The 15,935-nt window shown below is 35.5% G+C and overlaps 3 protein-coding genes across 5 annotated transcripts; all 3 read right to left on the bottom strand.

Moving 5' to 3' along the window:
- LOC106304897 lies at positions 1–406 on the bottom strand. Its single transcript, XM_013741287.1, has one exon. The coding sequence runs from the start codon at positions 350–352 to the stop codon at positions 155–157; it is 198 nt and encodes a 65-aa protein (XP_013596741.1). The 5' UTR covers positions 353–406; the 3' UTR covers positions 1–154.
- Positions 407–8,233: 7,827 nt separating this feature from the next.
- Positions 8,234–10,833, bottom strand: LOC106306583 (serine/threonine-protein kinase SRK2E-like). The gene is made up of 10 exons (XM_013743244.1): positions 10,202–10,833; positions 9,959–10,033; positions 9,771–9,872; positions 9,643–9,696; positions 9,468–9,560; positions 9,242–9,334; positions 9,021–9,125; positions 8,827–8,925; positions 8,554–8,752; positions 8,234–8,466 (listed from the first exon to the last, which is right to left on the bottom strand). The coding sequence occupies exons 1-10, from the start codon at positions 10,370–10,372 to the stop codon at positions 8,369–8,371; spliced, it is 1,089 nt and encodes a 362-aa protein (XP_013598698.1). The 5' UTR covers positions 10,373–10,833; the 3' UTR covers positions 8,234–8,368.
- Positions 10,834–12,145: 1,312 nt separating this feature from the next.
- Positions 12,146–13,569, bottom strand: LOC106306584 (E3 ubiquitin-protein ligase RNF170-like). 3 transcript variants are annotated; one of them, XM_013743245.1, is made up of 5 exons: positions 13,339–13,569; positions 12,995–13,191; positions 12,824–12,922; positions 12,580–12,631; positions 12,146–12,497 (listed from the first exon to the last, which is right to left on the bottom strand). In XM_013743245.1, the coding sequence occupies exons 1-5, from the start codon at positions 13,526–13,528 to the stop codon at positions 12,328–12,330; spliced, it is 708 nt and encodes a 235-aa protein (XP_013598699.1). In that variant the 5' UTR covers positions 13,529–13,569; the 3' UTR covers positions 12,146–12,327. The 3 variants fall into 3 exon arrangements, with proteins under 3 accessions (XP_013598699.1, XP_013598700.1, XP_013598701.1); XM_013743246.1 differs by having other exon boundaries at positions 12,146–12,467; XM_013743247.1 differs by having other exon boundaries at positions 13,347–13,530.
- Positions 13,570–15,935: the final 2,366 nt, after the last annotated feature.

Here is a 15,935-nt window from a genome sequence, read left to right as displayed (position 1 = left end):
TCGACAGGAAACTGCAAATCTTATTGAAAAAAAAAGTAAAGTAATTTACAGAGTTACAGGAATCAGCAAAACCTACATCTAAAAGTCTACCCCAAAAAAAAAAAGAGTAAAAGAAAGAAGCAGAATGGTTTCATAAGAGAAGAAAAAAAATTATTCAAGGGAGAAATCCAAAGAGGAATGGAGAATGGTAAGAAGTGGAAATGCCATGGGGGAGGAGAGGCGGAGGAGGCATAGGAGTACGGTGGTTGAGGTGTTGCCGCCAGGCAATCTGGACGGCTTCCGCCACCGCTACGACGAACTCCATTCCTATCTTCAGAAGCTCTATACAAATCTCTATCCTTTTTATCATCATGATTCTCTCTTTGTTTTAATATTTTTTTGAACTCTTTCACTTCATCTTCTTTGTATTTATACCAAGAATCCAAAAGCGTTTATAATTAATCGTTTCTTATGATAGTGACATAAAAACAGGAAATGAAATAAAACACTTTCACCGTTAAAAGAAAGAAAAAGAACCGAACATAAAATATTAATCTTGTTTCTTTTAATCTTTACTTTCAGCTGATAACCATTAGCTGATTGCAGCCCAAGATGAACAAAATGGATAATATATTGTTCTATTTGATGTTCTTTTTCTATAAATGATTTCAAATTTCGTTGAACAAATATGTTTTGTTTCTGTAATGGAATTATTTTACCCACTAATAGTTTTTTTTTTGTATTGGGTCTTGGTACTTGACAAATACGTCTCTGAATATGAAAGTTAGTCGGATGGTGTGGCTTTTGGACGCCCCCAAACGACAAGCTTCTTTTAACCGACGAGGCACGAGATCTTTTAACGACCGACGGTATAAAGAGATCATTTGGATAACCACACACCCTAATAATTTTAATTAGAGTAATTAGGTTTCATATACACGAAAAAAAAGTCATAATTAGCTAACTATTCTATACACTATTGATATTTTTAAACCCCAAAACTACCCCTGCCCAAAATTTTTCTGTCTCTCTCCCTTTCTCTCCCGTGTCTCTTCTACAAAATCTATTGCCCAAATAATTAATCTTCTTCTCTTTCTCTCTCTTATATCTCTTTAAAATCTCTAAACTCATTTTTTTTCATTTCTGCAAGGGATTCTTCATTTCTTTTCTGTTTTCATCGATGTGAATACCTTTTCATCTAAGTGTATTTCTTTCAACACACTGTCTAGATCCAAAGAGTATTATCCTCTCGATGAGTTCGTCTACCATAGCTTCTTTGTTGATTTGTTTGAGGTCCACCATGATATAAAGGTCCTAAGCAATTTTATGGCGCATAAAAAGGAGATCTCTTCGACTCACATGCTGATAAAGGCACATGGCTGTATAACAAGAACAAGATTTCTGTTAACTAGTAAATGTTTGATTAGATGTTACCAAATAAGTCTCGTGAGCATATACAAGTTTGGTTAGTTGTTAAAGCTTTACATTAAATTTCTTTGTTTCAAATTAGTTATGGTTATATGATACATGGCTATAAATTTCTATAGAATATGTTTCATTTATCTGATACTTGTTTGGTTAGATGTTACAAAATATATCGTCGATTTAAATAATAGCTGATAAGATGCTAAAAATATCATCGATAGCTGATATGTAGTTTGGTAGATGATACCAAAAAGGTTAGCATGCTAACTTTACCATTATCTATTCAACTTTTATATGCTTAACCTTTAAAAATTATAATATTATATATAAACCAATATTACATCCAAGTTTATGTTTTATCTGTAAATATCATAATGGATTGAAATCATTTATGTTGTACTTTATAAGTTATATTTCTAATGAAAAATTTATCCGCTACAAAACCATGTAACGTTTATGTTATAATTTAACGTTAAGCCTCATTTGCTTTAAAATAGATGTATTATAATACATGGTTTGTAAATTTCTACAAAATATGTTCATTATCTAATACATATTTTGTTAGCTGTTATGAAACATTTTGGCGCTTTTAAAATGGCTGGTAAGATGTTAAAAGTATCTAACGTTAGCTGCCACATGGTTTGTTAAATGCAACAAAATAAGATATCGGACTAACTACATCATTATATGTTTATTATTTAAGGTTAACAATTATTATATCTTATATAAACCAAAAATTACACCTAACATTATATTTTATATGGTAATAACATATAAGATTGAGGTCATTGTTTTTGATATGTGATAAGTATATGTGTCTAATAAAGAAGTTATCCACTAACAATTTTTATATAATTTTACTTGTTATGAAACATTTTGTCGCTTTTAAAATGGCTGGTAACATGTTAAAAAAAATCTAACGTTAGTTGCCACATGGTTTGTTAAATGCAACAAAATAAGATATCGGACTAACTACATCATTATATGTTTATTATTTAAGGTTAACAATTATTATATCTTATATAAACCAAAAATTACACCTAACATTATATTTTATATGGTAATAACATATAAGATTGAGGTCATTTGATATCTTGCATATTTGCATTGTTTTAAGCTTCCATTTTGTACAGTTTTGATCATTTAGATTAGGGATTATGCATTTTAGTTTCCTTTTTGCATTAATGATCATATAGATTAGGAGTTTAGCATCTTTAGGATCCATTCATATGTCTTAATCAGGTAATGAAGTATCCTATGAAGTAATCAGAGGTGTTTAAAAGCATTGTGATCCAAAAAGAGATGAAGAATGGAGATTGATCAATCATAAGGCGAGCCACGCGGGTTGCAGCACCCCGAGTCCACTTACCCGCATCACCGAAAGACGAACTCGGAGGGGCCACGCGGGAAGGATCACGCGGGGTCGACTACCCGCTCGCACGAGCTAGAAGAATCATCGAGGTCCGACGCGGGGAAGGCGACTCGGGTGATCCCCATCTTCCCCTACCCGCGTTGCCGAAGACTTTGTTCGAGGAGTCACGCGGGTGAAGCAGCGCGGGATCACTCACGCGCTCGCACGAAGAAGGAGTATCGTCGAAGGTCCAACGCAGGGAGGATGGCGCGGGTTGGTGTCGATCGTCTCTACCCGCGTCGACGCGTTATCTTAGTCGAAATTTTAATGCTTTAAAGGGCTTTTAAGACTTTTTAATGGAAACCATTAGGTTTTCCAAAGACATATAAATACTCTTGTAATCCTAAAGTTAGGATCTGATCTTGTTTTCTATCTAATAACAAAGAACTTTTAGGTGAAAGATCTTATCTTGATCATTTTCTCTTGTGATTTGCTTGAATAATTTGATCACTAATCATGATTAGCACCAAATCATCATTGATTTTTGGGCTCATCATGGAGAGTAGTTAGTAGTCATCTTTGGATTCATGGGTGAGAGAGACCAATGGTGATTAAGCTAGATCTAAGGTGTTTTAGTATAGATCCATCTTGTTCCTTGCTAGTAGAGTGCTTTTAATACAATTTTAGAGTTGACCTCTCTAAAGTTGAGCTCTAGGCATTTCACACCCGAAAGGTGTTCGATGAAATGCCTGAACCAACTCTACTAAGCTTTTAACATTCTTTACCAAAGAGATTTGTTGTTAAAGGTGTTAAGATGGCTAGTAGACTTGAGATTAATGATTACTTAGATAACATTCAACCAAAGAGATTTGATGCTTGAGTTATCTTAGTAAATGAGCATTCATCTAGAGATAGAGTTTGTTTAGGATGGTGTCTAGGTCTAAGGTAGATAGATTGGTTGAAAGTTAACACCTTTAGATTGAAACTTGATCACACAAGGTCAATTCCTTTAGCCCATGAGTTCTCTTATCTAATAAGAAAGAAAGCTTTGTCCTTTATTGCTTTTCAGTAACATTCGAATTCAAAAATCATCTCACCAATTGATAGCAGTTAGATTAAGCATGGTCTTGCATTCCCTTTGCTTTAGAATCACTTAGCATTATATTTTATATGGTAAAATAACATATAAGATTGAGGTCATTGTTTTTGATATGTGATAAGTATATGTGTCTAATAAAGAAGTTATCTACTAACAATTTTTATTATATTTTACTTTAAAACATAACGTTAAATATTATTTGTTAACGTACAACAATATACGCTTGAGTTTCCTACTGTGTTTTTTTGTTTCTCTGTAGATTTTCGATTCTTGCAACCAATTGTAATCCTTAATTCATTGATGGGAGATTCATAAATTGGAGGATTTTTTTTTGGTGTGTCTAAGAATTGAGTTGAAGATGAGGAGATTAGTGTAGGAACTGTGTACGGTTAAAATATTCGAAGAGAAAATTGATTGTGGGTTTGAGGAGAAACTTTCAACTTCAATGAAGATTGAGAAAATATCTGTGTTTTGAGAAGAAAAATTAAGAGAGAGATATAATACATATGGAAATTGGGGAAAGAGAGAGAAAGGCATGAATGTTTGGGCAGGAGTAATACTGTCAAGAGAGACCAAAAAATCTACAGTGTAAGAGAGATTTTCAGCGTTTGGGGCAGTTACCCAATTTTCTTCACTTTTATGTATATTTAGCCAATTATCTCTTTTAATTAAATAACTATATCATATGTTTTAAATCTTTGTTTATTTTTGGTCGTCAAGAATGTCTTGACTTATAAGTTTTAAATACTAACTTTATTTCGTTAAGAATATTTTTAAAACTTACCTTAAAAGTTTATTGGCAAGGAATGTGATGTGGTGACGTGACTTCACGGAAAGCTTTTATTTAGTAAAACGCTTACGTGTCACGCAGATAACGTTCCTCACCAAAACTGTGAATTTAATGCGTTCCCACTAATATTCCTTTAAAATAATTTTATACGATCTATTCTTTTCTCGACGAACACTTTTACGTGATAAACCTTCAGCTTCAAGTTCGATTAGTTGATTTATCAATCCTCTCAATATAATCATAGCATCAATAAAGATTCCTTATTCCTCTATACGTTTCTGTTAAAAACGGTAACCCATCTGATCTATCGCCACTAAATCGACAGATCCGTAGAGACGACAAAACGATGAAACTTTAGTATGATGCCAAGTGTTAATGAAAGAACTCTTTTCTCCGTACATGCTTTCATGCATTTAGCAGAGCACTCACGTGCTTGAGAACCGCCTCTCATTTCTGAAAGAGGACGTTGAAAATCTATTTCTAGATAAATGTGTCATACTCGGTTTTGTTACTGCTCGATGAGGTGACCTCTGTTTCGAGGAGACTAAATCACTGTAAATCGTCTCGGCTTAGTGTATTATTCTTCTCGAGCAAGCAATATAAGCATGCGAGTGTCACCACCTTCGCCGCTATGAGAGCTCTACATTATATGACCTTGAAGATGAGAAGAAACTTCCAGGAACGAACCACCAGCAAGTCTCACGTGCTGGTCGCATCTGGAACAACCTTTACAATTTAGAGGGTCAAATAACCTTCAATTTATTTTATTATGCAACTATGTTTTCTGAATTTAAAGGAGTTGTACTTTTTTTATTTCACACATTTATTGTTTTGCTTATAATATGTTATTGATCCACCTTTTTCGATTTTAAGTGTTAATCTCTTAAGTCCATAACTACTACAACGTGGCAGACAAAATATAAAAAAAAATATTTTCCAAAACTTTTTCTCAAACCTGCAAACACCATATTTTAAATTTTAATTTAGTGAACCCATTATAAAAAAGTTTCTGGCTTCGCCCCTGATAACAATCATACTTTTAGTTCTATCTAACTATCGCTTAAAGTATACCTTATATTATACATAATCATAATATATAATTTCAACACTAATATAGATATATTATTCCGCGCAAAGAGCGGATTACTATCTAGTGGTTAAGCATTTAGATTACCGAAAATGTAGTGATCTTGGAGTCATATGTTCTACTGACGTTAAAAGGAAATCTAATTTTCAAAGAAGAATTATTTAAATGATTCGCCTTGATGGATTATACGGACTTATGCGTTCAGGACCTTTTGATCATCGAAAGAAATCCAATTATATGAATACGATGTGCATCATTCTATATTCAAGCGCGTTGGAAAAGAAAAAAATCTAGCTAAGTGGTTTCAAATAATTAAAAATAATTCAGTTTTGCCTCTAATTTGCTTTTATTGGTTTTCGATTTCGGTTTGGTTGTGGTTTTTAGTTTAGAAATATATGAACAATTTTGGTTATATATCAAGTTGAGTTCTGGTTAAAATGATTGAATATTTTGATATTTTTTATGGTATGGATATATAAAATTTTCGAATTTTTTAGTTCTGGTTACATTTCTGTTTTAAATCATTTCAAATAATTGAGTTAAAATAAAAAAATTTCATATTGTGAATCACCAATATAATACAATGGGAGAAATATTTAGAAAATTATTTTATTTGCATATCTATTTATTTAAGGTATAAATAATATAGCAAAGAATAACAAATAAGTTGGGGGATCCTCTCTTTATTATTGAATATCTCTATCTTTTAAGATTAGTATTCGGAAAATTCAGTTACCATGTCAAACAGAATATATTCTTGGTGCGCTCATCAGGTTAATTTAGTTATATCAGAAAATCTTGTTTCTATATATTATATTTTGAATTTATTGTATGTAGCAATTACGAAAATGGATGTTATAGAGAATATTCTTGGAATTTATTTGATCTGAATCTGAAAACTTATGAGTTTCTATTTATTATATTTTATATTAGACAGAAACATGCTACTTTTCTAATTGTTGGACTTTCAATTTCCGAAAACCATTTAAAACAATTGAAAAAGATAATGGAAATTTTTGTAATTAATTGAAAAAATCAGGAGCATAATCTTGAGAAGGATTTTGCTTCGGTAGCATAGATTTAACTTACCAAAAAAGGAAGAATCTAACATGAACGGGATTTCGAGTAGCGTAGATTTAACTTACCAAAAAAGGAAGAATCTAACATGAACGGGATTTCGAGTAGCGTAGATTTAACTTACCAAAAAAGGAAGAATCTAACATGAACGGGATTTCGTCTCCATTAGCTTGTCCTTAATCGCTTTAGTTTGTACACACTGAACAGCGAGAAAATGCTAGAAAACGGTACGTCGCATCCTCATCCTCATAATAGAGGCCCCTCCTCCCACATTATTGTCGAATAATCCAAGACCACACCATAAACTAGTCCTTTTCAAACAAGACTTATTAAACTAGGATCCAAATCGATAAACGTTAGTAAATAGTGATTAGTTTGTCTTCATCCTATATATTGCCTACACCCACAGTATATAGGTCAAATAAATAGTAAAATGATTTGAAAGTTAGACAAAAAGAAAATAAAAGATAAGAAGACAATAATGACACAATTGCCAAGGCAGGCATATCTCATCTACAACTCAAACTATCCCGTTTATGTTACTATAACAAGAGGCAGTGAGACACTGTTTCACATATACAGGTCCATACATGCTTCAATCATCTAAAATTTAAATAAAGATAACATAAAAGCTTTTTCTCTTCATTTTTTATTTGCTTAGGAACTAGGGGTGGGAGAGATCCGGATGTCTGAAAAATTTAGAGTATCCAGATCCGTGGATCTGTAGATTTAGTATCCGGATCCGTAAAAGTAATTTAAAATTATTTTTAAAATATTAAAATTCTAAAATAATACATAAATTAAATATTTATATAATATATATATATATATATATATATATGTATATAATAGTATAAATTAAAATATAATATTATAAGACTAATTTTATGTGTAAATATTAATATATCAAATATGATTATTAATAAAATAAAATATTATATATTTTTAAAATATGGATCCAGATTTGGATATCCAAACTTAAAATTATGATATCCGGATTCAGATCCAATATTTTCCTATTGGATCCGGAAATCCCTAATATCCTATTTTTGATACGGATCCGGAGCAGGTCTTGGAGCGGTCCAAGTGGATTTCGGATTAGATCTGGATCCCAGATAATAATTCTTAGCTCTACGAAGAACGTACTTTAATTTTAGCATGAATATGGTAAAAGAAGAACATAAAATTCGTTTGTAATGAACAATCCAATTGGTATTAGCTCATTATGTAATTAACAGGGCATATTTTTATTTTATATTAGAAAATTACCAAATGGACATTATTTTTAGTAAGAGGTTTTGGTTCAAATTTCGGAACCAAATAAAAAATAAAAACAAGAGACATGGACCACCTTACCAGTCAGCTGAGTTAATAGAAAAGCGACAAGCATACAATAAAGAGTAACAATACACTAGTGCCCTTATCTTTTTGCATATCAACAACGGTTTCGAACTATGCCCATTGACAAAGTTGGGGAAGTTTCGATACCAAACAACACACCTCTTATTCTTCTTCATTTTTTTTTTTTTTTTTTGCACCAGAAACCATAGAGATACCACATCACATTGCGTACACGATCTCTCCGCTACTGTCGATGTCAAGATCATCCAAGTCGCTCTCTAGATCTTCATCCATATCATCTTCTAAATCCAAGCTTCCTGTATTGTCACATTGTAAAGAATTTAAGGAAAAAAGAAACTGAAAAAGTTTTTTTTCTTCTTTTGTTATGTTTTGTGTTGTCTCACCTGTGAGATACTGGTTCAGACTCTGAGTGCCTGCGGGAGGAACAGTCGCTTCTGCAACAATCTGCATGATCTCTTCAATGCTTTGACCTGGTTGGTCCGATTCATCAAACTGGCTATTCATCACGTTATCGTTCATGATATCTGCTGGTAGATTCTTGAGAAACCATTCATGGTTCCTTATCTCAGGAATTGAAATCCTCTACAAGAAACATAACACACTATCAACAAATGTAGCTTTCAAGGTCTATAGGCACTAAAGTAGACTAGTTTTACCTTTGCAGAATCAGCAACGAATATTCTGGAGATCAGATGTTGACATTCAGGAGATATGTGAACATAATCTGGAATTGCGTACTGAACATTCAAGATTCTCTGAGAAACACATTTTCAGAAACAGAACATGATGTTTAGCAATATATAGAAGAAAACATTATTTAGCTAATAAAACATAAGGAAGATAAACTTACATGTATTGTTTTCTTGAAATTCTTAGGCTCATCAGGATCTTCAAAAGGGTATGCACCAACAAGCATCACATACAGAGTTACCCCACAAGACCAAACATCTGCAAGCTGATGCATTTGACCAATTTAAAACCAACATTTCAAGAATTGTCAAAATTTACAATTTAGATATAAATTTGTATAGTATATGGTTAGTATAGAGTAGTAGTATGAAAGTGGCGTACCTTGCCATCATATTCTTTCTTTAGCAAAACCTCTGGAGCGATATAAGCAGGGGTTCCAACAGTTGATTTTGGCTGTGAATGTAACACTGAGGACTAGAAAAACATACAAGAGCATGCACAAAGTTAAAAAAAAAAAAAGAATTGAAGACATAATCTCACAAAATATCCAAATATCATGAAATTTTTAGAATTTTGTACTCCATATGTTTAGAGAAATAAAAAATACCTTGGAATAACCAAAATCACATATCTTTAAACGAGGTGCAGGGCTACCATCTAGTAACGTATTCTCCAGCTTCAAATCTCGGTGACATACTTGCTACAACATAAAAACTGAATCACATGAGATGAGAGCTAGTTGATTTTCACAGAGGATGTAAAAGAGAACAGTTTCTCATTACCATAGCATGACAGTAACTAACTCCTGAAATGAGTTGCTGGAAGAAAAACCTTGCCTACAGGGTGATAACCAATACATTCATCAAACTCAACATAAGAAGAGAAGACTTGGTTACTCAAGAAAAACAACCTCGTCTTCGCTGAACCGTCCTGCATTGCAGATACGCTCAAAGAGTTCTCCTCCAGCTGCATATTCCATAACAATGGCCAAATGGGTTGGTGTTAATATGACCTGAAAGCAAACAGGAGAATTTAAAACAAAAATATATTTTCACTTGCATTTTATAATAAGAAAATTTAAGAGAGTTGAAGCCAAACCTCTTTAAATCTGACGATATTTGGATGTCTTAAGGACCTATGATTAATTATCTCCCTTTTCACATTTTCATCTATCTGTAAATAATATAAAAATATTATTCCAATTAAGAAATTTTTACATAGCAGAACAAAGAAATGAAGCTAAAGTAACAAATATGTTAGAATATTTACTAATATTAGTATCAATGATCAAAACCATTTCATAAACCATATCAGTGAGAAGACAAGAACAAAGCACTTTACCTTCTCACCTCGCTCGATATATTTGACAGCAACAAGCTCGTTACTCTGCTTGTCTCTCATTAACCTCGCAACTCCGAAGTTACCGGAGCCAATATCTTTGACGAGCTCGTACCTATCGCTATCGTGCATGATCGGCAAATCCATTGGTCCACTCACTGCTGGTCGATCCATTCTTGTCTCTCTGCAACTTCAGTTTGTCTTATGTGGAGATCAGATCAGTATTCTGAGAGATATCTACTAGCTGTACATCTGAGGAAACGAGAGACTGTAACGTGGAGGAATTTGAGCCGTTGAAATTGAGAAAGAGTAGTGGGTGACGATTATGATGATGAAGTTATGGGTGTGGGAAAGAGACTTTACAGAGATTTTTTTTTTTTTTGAAACTAACTTTACAGAGATTTTGAGACCCGTGAAATCTTGAACCAACAACAAGTGGGTTTCTTGAGATCCTTTTGTTCCTTTGATCGCTGTCTTTTTTCTTGATTCAGTTCAAAGACGATAAGGAAGAAAGAAGAAAGAAAGCTCGTGATCTTGAGATTAGTTTCTCTCTCTCTCTAACTATCCCTTATCAGCTTTCGCATGAAACAAGCTCTGTGTTCGGTTTAAACCACAGGTTGAAGGAAGGAGAGAGAGAAAAAGAGTTTTAACATGTTGTTAAATGTGATTTTGTCAAAATTATGGGAGTTGGTTTGAAATGACGGAAGTACCCTTTGTTCTTGCAAAAGAAGCGATGTCAGATGTTCTGACAAACAATTGCAGTTTGTTAAATATGAAATATTGAACTAAATATAGGTGATACAAATTTAAGACTTTTTAGTACTCCCTCCGTTTTTTAATATAAGTCGTTTTAGAATTATGCACGTAGATTAAGAAATCATTAATTTTTTATATTTTCTAAACAAAAACATCATTAATTATTTACCTAACCACAAATCAACCAATAATAAAATAGAAGGTATATTATCATTGGTCAAACAACATTAAGTGTTAATAAATTTTACACAGAAAACCAAAAACGTCATATAATTTGGAACATAAAAATTCTTCTAAAACGACTTATATAAAAAAACGGAGGGAGTACTAGTTATGGATGTACACAATAAAATATGGATAATCTTACCTAGATTTTTTTGTTATCACATCACTATGCTTAGAAATATACAAAAATTGTAACAAAATATAGCATTAATGGTTAAAATACAATATAATCAATTTATTTTTGAAAACAATATATAATCAATTTGAACTAGTTATTAAAGGATTATAAATCTTACATTTTTAATTAGTTAATTAGTGATGAAAAATACACGTATTTAAAAAATCTTGAAAACCGGTATTGCCAATGTTTTGTTTTTTGGTTTTGGACATTCCCCAAGGTCAATCAATTGATCTAAATTTAGAAAATACTTTCCTTTTCGGTATATAAAAAGTATTTTCACATTTTAAAATGAAAAGAAAAAATAGAAAAGCTTACTGCATTTGTCGAGAAATTGCTGGCTTATTTGTCCGATCTCCACCTAAAAGTAGAAATCGATAGAGATGCATTCATCGTAGGCTCATAGCCCATTCTCTAGATGTATTATAAATTTATAATAGTGGGAATGAGCCTCCACATGACGCAATATATTATACTTATATTTTAATCATATTAAAAAAATATGTCCGTACATAATGTTCTGAATACACTCTTCTAGAGATTAACTAGTGGATGCAATGCAACCACATGTACATTTTGACCTCCTTTTTATTAGGAAAGTTGGTCAACATTTTGTCCTTGCTTAAAATCTAAGATCAGTTTTCAAAAGAACGAATATTTTGGTAAGCCGAATGTGTGTGTGTGTTGCAAGAGTATGTGGAAAGTGGGGAAGACTGGACTAACTGTTGAGGCCCAATATTGTGATACATAGCCCACTACAAGCCCATGTTAAGTTCATGTAACTATACTTCTATAAAAGATTGCATTTCAATTTCTTCCGAGTGGTTCAAGTTTTGGTGGATAGCACATATACTTTACAATGATATTGCTTATTGACAGTATGATCTACCAAACCTACAATGAACAGACCCTTTCTTCTTCACAGGACAATACATTCATTTCGCATGTCAAAGCTTTCCTTTGATCTTCTCTATTCTGGTTCAAGTTCTGCAGCTGCAATATGCCTAACACGCTGAGCAAGTCGCCTCCTCCGATAAAGCCCCACCACGCGCAGAATCAGGATCATTGCAATGGCACCGTAGTCGAACACCGTCACTATTCTGAACCCTCCTGTACAAAACGGGGCAGCATCAAGGAGCGCTTGAAGTGACATGAACTTCAGTCAAATCAGAGTTCCAATTGATTCTTGCATAACCCTTCATTGATTTGTGAGGCGACTTACCCGTTGGGATGAAGCTAAACTCTGCCGCAGTGTAAAGGGTACTCATCAACATCTGCAAGACCGGTATAAACTTAGTTTCTCATCCTTCAATTATAGAGCTGTGTAGTTTTGTTTTGGTCATTAGTACAGACAACGAGTGACAACAAGACTTAGTAGGTAGTTATAGTAAGCGTCAGATACTGCACTACAAACAAGATGGAAACTTTAAAAAGGTTTTGCATGAACAGGGTAAGATGTTCTTAACTGCAAAGATGCGAACTTCGTGAAAATACATAGAGTTTGTATCCGGATCCATCATGCGCCACACCATTCTCTTTATCAGCAAAGGCAGCTCCTTAAACTTCTGAAACATTCAAACAAATATGGTTTTGTCAAGTCACGGACAGGAGGGATACAGACAGTAAAGTAAACATACCTGAAGAAAGCCAGTTAAGCCTCCAACAAAGAGACGGTTATACCTACGGATCTTAGCAAGAACCTCCTTCACCTCTTGCTCTTGCCGCTCTTGCAAGGACGCTTCTGGTAACAGCGTAGTGATGTGTCGAACACACATAGGACACTTACAGGGCTTAGACACCGCAGCATAGTTCCAGTACTGCAAGATGCAGCTTCCTGGTAATGTAATGAAGCAACAGTAATCAGCAAAAAGACACAAAACAAGAAACTCTTTTAATGTGTCCAAAAACACACTACAAAAGCTCTTCCAAGAAATTAGAACCCTAAAATCAAAAAAATTCATAAGATCAAAAAAGACTTAACCGCAATACCAATGGCCGCAGTTCCCTCGACACGGGACCGTGAAGGAGCTGAAACAGATCGGGCAACAATCATCCTCTGGAGGCGTCTCCCTCTCTCTGCCATTATCCCTTTGAATCTGCTCCTCCTCAACCGTCACGACGGCGTTCGCCGCCGCCTCCACCGGCAATACCTCGCCTGTTGTTACATCCATTGCTTCGTTTCTGACACTTTCTTAGAAGATTCTTATTTTACGAAATGAGGAAATTAATTTTTTTTTTTTTTTTTTTTTCATCTATCCATCTAAACTAGATCAAGTGGAGAGTAGACAAGCCGATTCTCCGAGGAGTATCTCCATCTACCCGGGTCTGATCTATATGGGAGAAAATATAACCTTTGATCCTTGCCTCCTTTGCTAACACGTCTGCTCGGCTATTCTGACTCCGAGGAATATGAGATAGACTCACATCCTCGAAGTCCTCATGTAGCCTCTGGAACGCCTCGATCTCTGTCGTGAAGGCTGGCCAATCCATCGGGTTTGTAGTCATTTCCACTAAGTCCGAGCAGTCCGTCTCAAATCGTACCGAGGTAATCCTTCTGTCTCTCATACAAGAGGCTGCCCAAAGTAAGCCTTCCATCTCAGCGTGCAAAGATGAGAGGCTCCTGTGGCACGCCCGTAATCCGAAAAATCTTGAGCCCATTTGATACTTAAGACTCCACCCTAAGCCACTGAATGAGGAAATTAATTTAAAGACCGCTTATTAAAGATGGATAAAAACAGGTACTAGGATGCTTTTTTAATCTAGGCAGCCGAGTCATTTTAGTTGCTGTAATAAAAACAACAACTAAGCAGAGAAGTCAAATTTACTCCGGCGTACGGCCGGCGCGTGAGCGTCCGTGCCGTCGCTGGAGCACTTTTTTCTTCATGGTTTCTGGTCCTTTCCGCTTTGTTTTCACAGTCCCGTCAACGATTGCCTTGTCGGAGCTCTGATGCCGAGGCTCTCCATCATAGGTTGTTCGACTTTGGAGTAACGGCGCGGTCGTTTGAAGGCTCTCGGTGGAGATGGAGCGGCTTGCATGTTCAGTCGGTTTACCCGGGAGATGGAGGCTACCCTAGATCCATCATCGCCGGTCCTTATGCGGGGGAGGGTGAAAGCTTTCTCAGTTTCACCGACGCCGCTCTAGCTTCCGGGAAGAGGAGGCTCAGTCAGTTCCTTCTTCGCCGGTTTTTGGTCACGGAGAGTGGAGGTTTACAAAGCTCCGCGCTGCCGTCGTGGAACCCCATGTCTTTTGGGTTGTGGTGACTGGATCGAGGGTCAGATTTGGTCATGTGGGTCGTAGCGGATGAGATCTCAAGAAGATGAAGCTCTCCGGCGACGGTAACGAGGGTGAAGAGGAGGATAGCGGTGGCTCTCGTCCTGCTTGTCTAGGGTTTCCGGTGATTCATAGGCGGAAGAGATCTCGTTCAAACGATTGAACTCTCCGACGGGAAGACAAGACAGCGTAGAAGAGCGATGGTCTCGCGGAGGCTCTGTAGTCTCGGATCTCCTCCGACGGGAAGACAAGGTAGCGTAGAAGAGCGATGGTTTCGCGGAGGCTCTGTAGTCTCGGATCTCGGGCGAAACGTGGGGACGGTGGTAAGTGTCGGTGGCTGTGCGAGGATGGGGCGTTCAAGTCGAGGCAGGCGACGCGTGGCGGGCTGATGAGCCAGATTCTTACACGTGTTAAAGCCCATTCCTCCTTGACGCGCGTCTAGGTCAAGCCCGACGTAGCTGTTTGGGCCTTGGACCATTTTCATTATTTGGGCTTCGGCCATTTTTTAGTTGCCCGTTAGTTCTGTGGGCTTTTTGGGTTGTATTTGGTGTTGTAAAACTGGACCGGATAGAGCAGGATCGCAGCTAATAATTTGAGAAATAGTGTAATAAATGGAACACCGGATTTAACGTGGAAAACCCCAAAGGGTAAAAACCACGGACAAGGTAGAAGAATTTATTACGAAAAAAATAATAGGAGTTACAACCTCTCAATTATAACGGAGAAATCGATTAATAATTTTCTCGTTATAATAGGAGAAAATACCCAAACTCTCTAAATAATTTTCTCTCAACCCGATCCCAAATACCCGTAAGAGATTATAGATTTTTTTTTTCTCTCTCTCTCTCTCACGTTCTTCTTCTTCTTCTTCACTTCTCTTTGTGATTTTTATTTTGGGATGCTTTCCTCTTCAGCTTAGCTCTCCTTTTATAGAAGAAGTTTAAACATGTGAAAGCCATAATTATTGACAAAATCACCTCCTTCAGCGTCCAACTTCACCGTCCATCACCGTCCATTATGAAAAACGTGTTATTTGACTTACAATCTCCCACTTGAAGATTTGATTGAGGATCAATCGGATCTTCACACCATTCTTTCTACCTTGTCATTCCATGTTGCTTACGTCTCCTTCAGGCCACAAGAGGATCGACACCAAATAAACTTGTCAGTAGTGACTGTTTTCGTCATAAAATCTGCTACATTTTCTTTTGTATGAATCTTCTGCATATCCACCGTGCCTTCTTCCACTTTCTCACGAACGAAGTGATACTGGACTCGTATGTGCTTGGTTTTTGAATGAAAGGCTG

Source organism: Brassica oleracea, chromosome C7 (assembly GCF_000695525.1).
Source record: "Brassica oleracea var. oleracea cultivar TO1000 chromosome C7, BOL, whole genome shotgun sequence".
NCBI classification, from domain to species: domain Eukaryota; kingdom Viridiplantae; phylum Streptophyta; class Magnoliopsida; order Brassicales; family Brassicaceae; genus Brassica; species Brassica oleracea.
This window is presented reverse-complemented; position numbering and strand designations above follow the sequence as displayed.

What these genes read in the sequence shown, in the direction of transcription:
- LOC106304897 (XM_013741287.1), bottom strand. Translation starts at nt 352, where the DNA reads ATGATGATAAAAAGGATAGAGATTTGTATAGAGCTTCTGAAGATAGGA.
- LOC106306583 (XM_013743244.1), bottom strand. Translation starts at nt 10,372, where the DNA reads ATGGATCGACCAGCAGTGAGTGGACCAATGGATTTGCCGATCATGCAC. An exon ending in GTGATTTTGGTTATTCCAAG is followed by an intron (nt 9,335 to 9,467) that starts GTATTTTTTATT and finishes ATGTTTTTCTAG; the next exon opens with TCCTCAGTGTTACATTCACA. An exon ending in AGAAAGAATATGATGGCAAG is followed by an intron (nt 9,126 to 9,241) that starts GTACGCCACTTT and finishes CAAATGCATCAG; the next exon opens with CTTGCAGATGTTTGGTCTTG.
- LOC106306584 (XM_013743245.1), bottom strand. Translation starts at nt 13,528, where the DNA reads ATGGATGTAACAACAGGCGAGGTATTGCCGGTGGAGGCGGCGGCGAAC. An exon ending in ACGAAGTTCGCATCTTTGCA is followed by an intron (nt 12,632 to 12,823) that starts GTTAAGAACATC and finishes CCGGTCTTGCAG; the next exon opens with ATGTTGATGAGTACCCTTTA. An exon ending in GTTTAGCTTCATCCCAACGG is followed by an intron (nt 12,498 to 12,579) that starts GTAAGTCGCCTC and finishes TGTCACTTCAAG; the next exon opens with CGCTCCTTGATGCTGCCCCG.